The sequence below is a fragment of the Arachis duranensis genome, chromosome 9 (assembly GCF_000817695.3).
Source record: "Arachis duranensis cultivar V14167 chromosome 9, aradu.V14167.gnm2.J7QH, whole genome shotgun sequence".
Classification (NCBI taxonomy): domain Eukaryota; kingdom Viridiplantae; phylum Streptophyta; class Magnoliopsida; order Fabales; family Fabaceae; genus Arachis; species Arachis duranensis.
The window spans coordinates 52,507,994-52,515,086 of NC_029780.3; the positions used below are offsets into that span (position 1 = coordinate 52,507,994).

General features: G+C 38.8%; 1 protein-coding gene across 1 annotated transcript; it reads left to right on the top strand.

Annotated features, from left to right (window-relative positions):
• Positions 1-4,244: 4,244 nt before the first annotated feature.
• LOC107488915 (uncharacterized) lies at positions 4,245-4,706 on the top strand. Its single transcript, XM_016109705.1, has one exon. It carries the CDS (start codon positions 4,245-4,247, stop codon positions 4,704-4,706), a length of 462 nt encoding a protein of 153 aa, XP_015965191.1.
• The last annotated feature ends 2,387 nt before the right edge of the window (positions 4,707-7,093 follow it).

Genomic DNA, 7,093 nt, shown 5'->3' on the forward strand with positions numbered 1-7,093 from the left:
AAAAATGAAAGTGACACACCAAGATTCTAAGTTTGGTGTGCCACTTATTTTCTATGCAATTCATTCAAGCAACACTACTTGTCTGCATAATCATAATGCCTCTATAGTGTTATTTTTTTTAATTTGACACTTTGTCATTCTACTTTCTTTAGTCATTTTTCTATTTTTTAAATGCTTTCATTTTAGTTTGCTCATTTACTGTGTTTGTTAATACATTACCAAGAGAGCTTTATTCATGACAGATTCTTGGATTGGTGATTGTACTTAATAAATAACAGTTTCATTTGCTTAGTATTCAAATAAATTGACATATGATTGCATTCTAAGTTTGGTGTTGCTATGCAACAAAAATTTGGTTCCCATATCTACTAGATACTTGCATCAATTCCAAGTAAAAATGTCACACTAAGTTTGGTGTGCCACTTATTCTTTACGCAAAGTATTATGCACACCTTCTTATGCTTGCAATCACAATGTTTCTGTTTCTCTGTGCCTTGATTGTTATACTTAATTTTGCTTGCTCAAATCACATGTACTACTAACATTTCATTGTGTAAGACATTCATGATCCATTCTAGACCCCACCACCATTGTTCTAATTGTTGCTTGAGGAAGAGCAAGCATCCTGAAGTTGGTAGGGGAAGGAGAAAAATGGGAGGAAAAAGGACAACAATAATGAAGATGAACTACAAGGTTGTAGAGTTCCTTTTCTTCTAATTTGTAAACTACAAGGTTGTAGAGTTCTTTTTCTTCTCATTTGTTTCCAGCACTTAAATTTCATGATTGTCTTTATCTTCTATGTTTACATGTGTGTATGAATAAAGCATAGCTTGAATCTTGATTTGTAACATGGTGCTATACCATTATGACTACCAACTTGAGTTTTGTGAGTTCAAAAGCAATAAAACATCATGATCATAAACAAACAAGGAATTAAAGAAGAATTTAGCATGTGCATACAAGTATTGGAAAGCTAGTATGATTGATTGTTGCTCAATTGCATTGGATTTTATTTAATTGAAGTTTTTCATCTAGTACATTTTGTGAAATCTTTTGAAATCATGAAAACCTTGAAGAAGCAAATACAATTAAAGCAAGAAAAGAAAAAGGGAAAGTATGAGAAAGCTGAAGGCTCTGAGTACCAATGGCAATTTATTTGCTAAGTGCTTGTGGTGTTTATGTATCAAGCCAAATGCTTGAAAACAAAACACTTAGAAGTCAAGGCTAGGCTCAAGTGCAAAAGCACTCCCTCAAAGCTCAAGGCTCTGAGCATCAATGATTAGAGAGTCAAGAAAAGAAAAAAATAGATAGAAGCATCAATAATTTACATTTCTTTTGTGATTGTAGCATGCTTAGAAAACTAGCTTACCATGAACATTGAGTTGCAATTCTTCTTACCTTGGATTGTCAATCTTTATTGCATGATTCTTTTCTTGCTTGGGGACAAGCAAGATTTAAGTTTGGTGTTGTGATGCCAGGGCATCTTAGCTTGTTTTACAAGGCATTTCAGTTTGTTTATAACTTAGTTTCATGCATTTCATAGGTAATAAGTAAGCATTTGTATCCAATATCCTTGCATGCATACATGTAGCAAAGGTGTGATAAATTCTTGAGAGTAAGAGAGCATTTTATTCATAAATTGAGTCATTTAGGAAATAAGAAGAAAAAGAAGCAAAGAAGCACAAAAAAAGGAGAAAAAAAGAGCTTTGGGACACACTTTGAAGTTGGAGCACACTTTGGAGCCTTAGGCAACGCTTTTAAAAGCGTGGCCCATGACCAAATTAAAGGAGAATAGGCAATCAGCACACACTTCCCTGCTCTTGCCAAGGGCAGGGCAGAATCGTGATGCAAAGTGAGGTTGGAAGCAAGAATTTTCGCTAAGGTAAAATCTGGGCGCTCACAGCATGACCATGCCTTCTTCAAAGGGCTATAACATGAGCTACAGACGTCCAATTGATGTGCTTCCAGTTGCGTTAGAAAGCTGACATTCAGAGCTTTCCAACGATATATAGCAATCCATATTTGGCGTACAATTGAGGCAGGAACAAAAGGCATCTTTAAGGGCCAAAAATAAGCGAAAATAAACCAATGTGCTTCCACCAAGGTTCGAAGCTGGAGCCACACCCCAAAGCAAAGTAGCGCTCATTTTTCTGCTCTGCCCTCTTGGAGAGCATGGCAATGTCGTGCTCTTCATGGAAAATCAAGGAAAATTGCTCCCCCAATTGCTTGCCACAAGAATCGAACACGGCACCATGAGGAAGCAAGACACTAGGCCTTACTTTGGTGCCAAGAAAACCAAGGAAAAGAAGTAGCGTGTGCATCCACCAAGTTTTGAACTTGGAACTTCACTTTTGGAAACACTGCCCTGCCCTCCGCGAGGGCAGGGCAGCATTTTGTGGTGCACGGCCAGCGGGCAGAATCTGGCGCACCAAGGGGGTCTCGGCAGCATCAGCACGCACGGGCAGCAGAATCTGGCGCACCAAAAAACTCTGCCCTGCCCTCCACAAGGGCAGGGCAGCCTCCTGGGAGTAAACACTCATGGGCCAAAATTCAACCAAAATTTCATTTAAATTCAATTCCTCTCCAAATTGAATCAAAGCCAACCAAACCCATTTCTCCTCAAATCCAAAGCAAGCAAAGCCCACATCATCACTCAAAGGCACATGGATCAATTAAATTAGGATTTTCGTTTTTGTAATTTGTTTTAATTTCATTTTCATTTTTTTTCATTTTGTAAAGCCTATATAAAGGCATCAAGGAGCTCGATTAAAGTAGGCTGGCTCCATTAGGGAGTAGTAGTAGTAAATAGCTCTCTCTCTTTTAATTTTCCTTGTTAAATCTAAATCTTGGATTGAAAAGTGAAGGAATTCTGTTTCCTTCTTGGTCTAAGATCTCTCTTGGTTGTTCTTCTGCATAATTTCAGAGAATTGAGAGTTGAATTTGAGTTTTCATTTGCTGCTTCATTTCTTCTTTCTTCTGCAAACTTGTTTTCTGTTGAATCAAGGAAGGGCTTGAGATCTAGACTTGTTCTCTAGTCTCATTGATTCCCTGAGATCTTCAACATTCTTTTAAATTGCTGCAAATTAAGCATCGCTTTCTATTTTTAATTCTTCAAGCATTTTTACTTTTCTGTTTGAAATTTGCTGCATCCCATTTCATATTCTAGCTCTCTGCTTGAATGCTCTTTACATTTTCTTGTTAAATTTTAATTTCCAGCACCCCAGCCCCTTTACTTTTCATGCAATTTACTTTTCTTGCAATTTAAGTTTCAACTATTTTACTTTCTTGCTCTTTAAGTTTTCTGCCCATTTACATTCTGCAACTTTATCGTTCCTGCAATTTACTTTCTGTTGATCAACTTCACACAATTCACTTCAATGTTAGCTTGAATAAACTAATCACCCACTAAGGTTGCTTGATCCATCAATCCCTGTGGGATCGACCTCACTCTAAGTGAGTTATTACTACTTGATGCGACCCGGTATACTTGCCGGTTGGATTTGTGTGTTGGAAATTCGTTTTTCTGCAAAAACACCATCACTTATCTCTTCAAGAAGTGTTCAGATGGAATCCTTAGAAGATGTGTCTCAGAAGAGGAAGGATGAGAGGTATTATGGAATTGCCACGGCTCATGCTACGGAGGCCACTTTGGAGGGGACAGGACTGCAGCAAAGGTGTTACAAAGTGGATTCTTTTGGCCCACCCTTTTCAAGGATGCCAAAGAACTGGTAAGGAGCTGCAATGAATGCCAAAGATCTGGGAACTTGCCCAAAAGAAATGCCATGCCACAGAATTTCATTTTGGAACTGGACGTATTTGATGTGTGGGGAATAGATTTCATGGGACCATTCCCAACCTCATATGCAAACAAGTACATCTTGGTAGCAGTGGATTATGTGTCCAAATGGGTAGAGACCATTGCAACCCCAACAAATGACAATAAAGTGGTCATGAACTTCCTCAGGAAGAATATTTTCAGCCGGTTCGGAGTCCCAAGAGCCCTCATTAGTGATGGAGGGAGCCATTTTTGTAACAAACCACCAGAGGCTCTTCTCCTACGATATGGGATGAAACACAAGGTAGCCACATCTTACCATCCCCAAACAAGTGGACAAACGGAGATATCCAACAGAGAGCTAAAGAGGATTCTGGAAAAGACTGTGGGTGCATCAAGAAAGGATTGGGCAAAGAAGCTGGATGATGCTCTTTGGGCATACAGGACAGCATTCAAAACACCACTGGGAATGTCCCCATATCAACTGGTTTATGGGAAAGCTTGCCATTTACCACTAGAATTGGAACACAAAGCTCTCTGGGCCATCCAGATACTAAACTTTGACAGCATTGCTGCTGGTGCAAAGAGGATCTTGCAGCTGCAAGAGATGGAGGAATTCAGGTCACAAGCCTATGAAAATACTAAGATATATAAAGAGAAGGCAAAGAGGAGACATGACCTACATCTTGTACCCATGGATTTCAAAAAGGGACAGCAAGTACTCTTCTACAATTCCAAATTGAGACTGTTCCCAGGAAAACTCAAATCGAGGTGGTCCGGGCCTTTCATTGTCACAAAAGTCTCACCATATGGACACATCGAAATCATGGATGAAAGGTCAGAGAAGACTTTTACAGTGGATGGACAAAGACTCAAGCATTATCTGGGCAACATGGGGGAAAACCCCAGAGTAAAATATCATCTCAAGTGAAGTAAGGACCCGTCGAGCTAGCGACAATAAAAGAGCGCTTTGTTGGGAGGCAACCCAACCTTAGGTAACTACTTTTTCAGCTCAATTTCAATAAAGATCACAAGTTGTTTCCCCTGCATTGCAAGGAGCTAAGTTTGGTGTTCCACACCAAAACAATTCAAGAGTGAAAGTGCGATTCTAAGTTTGGTGTCCTACTAAAGGATGCTAGTTAGAATCACACTACACTCTCAAAGCACATTGCTAGCTCTGACCAATCAAGGGAACCACTTGGATATAGATTAGTATTTAGTTAATTTGTTGCTAACAGCAAGATACGAGGTTCTACGCATGCATGTAAGGTTTTGTAGTAGGCAAGGAACTAAGTTTGGTGTTCACACACCAAAATAAGTTCAGAAATCATAAGCATACATGCAAGCTGACTATTCCTCAAGTGCTTGGGAAATAAGCAACTTCCAATAAACGTGCAGGAAGCTTATGAGGAGATGGTGCACCTTCAACTAAGAAAGTGAGGCATCAATAACTATGACAATGACAATAAGAGGGCAACTCGATGGTGTGGCAAACCATCTCCCAAAGGTTGTATTGCTACTTAACTCCATCTACTTATCGTGTTAAAAATGGGAAGTCCGAATGCACTGTTAATTAATAGTCATGTGTTAGTTTGAACCTTTTCAATTATGCATTTTAAGTTTTATTGCTTAGATCTATGATTTCTGGTTTAAGTGTTACTGCATCATGCCATTACTAATTGTATGCTTGTCTTTTAAATCAAATGAAAAAGAGAATGATTGTGTTTTAAATAGACCAGAGTGGAGTTCATAATATGGAAGTGCATTCATGAATCTTTAGTGTGATCATAAGTTAGCTAAGTTGGTTCAACCATAAGGTGGGGATGACAACTATCTGGCCTGAATACTATACTTTGAATATACCCATGAGACTAAGTAAATAACAAGATCCTAATAAGAGAAAGGGAAAGAACACTTAAAGTGAAAAACAATAGAAAAAGAGTAAGCAATAAGGCTAGGCACCAATGGTTTTAATCTTGAGGCATGTGTCTGTGGTGTTCCTGTGTGAGGGATTTACTTGGATGAATAAGCTCTTAGGGGTGCCTTATCACTTGGTAACTTGGGCTAACTAACTCGGGATTATCAGCTGAAAGTCCACTATCAAGAGTAACCCTCACTACAGAGCATTTAGTAACCCAAAGAGGTGCTGGACACCAGGGTCTCAAGAAGGAAATAAATGAACCAGACGCCTGTGGTGTATATGTATGGGGGAGAGACTTGAGGGAGTAAGTCCTTAGGGGTGTCTCAACACCTAGCACCTTGAACCAACTGGTTCGGGAGTGCTGGCTGAAAGCTTACCTTAAAGAGTTGCCCCCTTACAGAACACTTAGCTTAAGAACAAAAATAAGCCCTGAAATAACAACATAAGGATCAGTGAATAAAGGTCTCTAGAGTCAGTGCTTTAGAACATGATAAAGGTCTGAAAGCCAGGAATGGAATGAACCTAAGTTACTATGCATGAAACCACCATAAAATTAGTGACATGACTTCCACAAGAATGACTCATTTCTCTTGGCATTCCATTCATAATTCTCTTGTTCCAGAACTTGCTTAGGGACAAGCAAGCTTTAAGTTTGGTGTTGTGATGCCAGAGCATCTTGGCCAGTTTTACTGACCTTTTCTTTACTGTTTTTAAGGTAGTTTCATGCATTTCTTTAGGAAATAAGCTAGTTTTGGGTAGATATTCACTTACACCTTGATTCAAGCATACATTGTGAATTTTACATGACTTCATGAGGATTTTGCATGAGTTTAGTAACAAATTGTATGTTGCATTACCCATGACTTGGACTAGAACTTTGATGCACTCTATTGCTTGATTTCAGGACCAAAGGAAGCAAGGAAGAACCACTTAGCAGTCATGTTAATCTAATTAATGTGGCCACTAACGTGGAATGGGAGGTAACTTGCAAAGTTAATGAGAAAAGTGATTGCCAATAACGCTCTCGAAGCCATCATTGCCCACGTTAAGAGTCACATTAACTAAGTTAACGTGAACTCTAATGTGAAGATGGGACTTTGAGCCAACGTTAGTGACACTTAACATTATCACTAACGTTGGCCAATGATCATAAGTGGCTACGTTAGAGTCCACGTTAACTTAGTTAACGTGGTGATGAGCGGATAATTTGTACGCTTTTTGGCATTGTTTTTAGTATGTTTTTAGTATGATCTAGTTAGTTTTTAGTATATTTTTATTAGTTTTTAGTTAAAATTCACTTTTCTAGACTTTACTATGAGTTTGTGTGTTTTTCTGTGATTTCAGGTATTTTCTGGTTGAAATTGAGGGTCCTGAGCAAAAATCTGATTCAGAGATTG

Coding starts and splice junctions, on each gene's coding strand:
- LOC107488915 (XM_016109705.1), top strand. CDS start 4,245: ATGTCCCCATATCAACTGGTTTATGGGAAAGCTTGCCATTTACCACTA.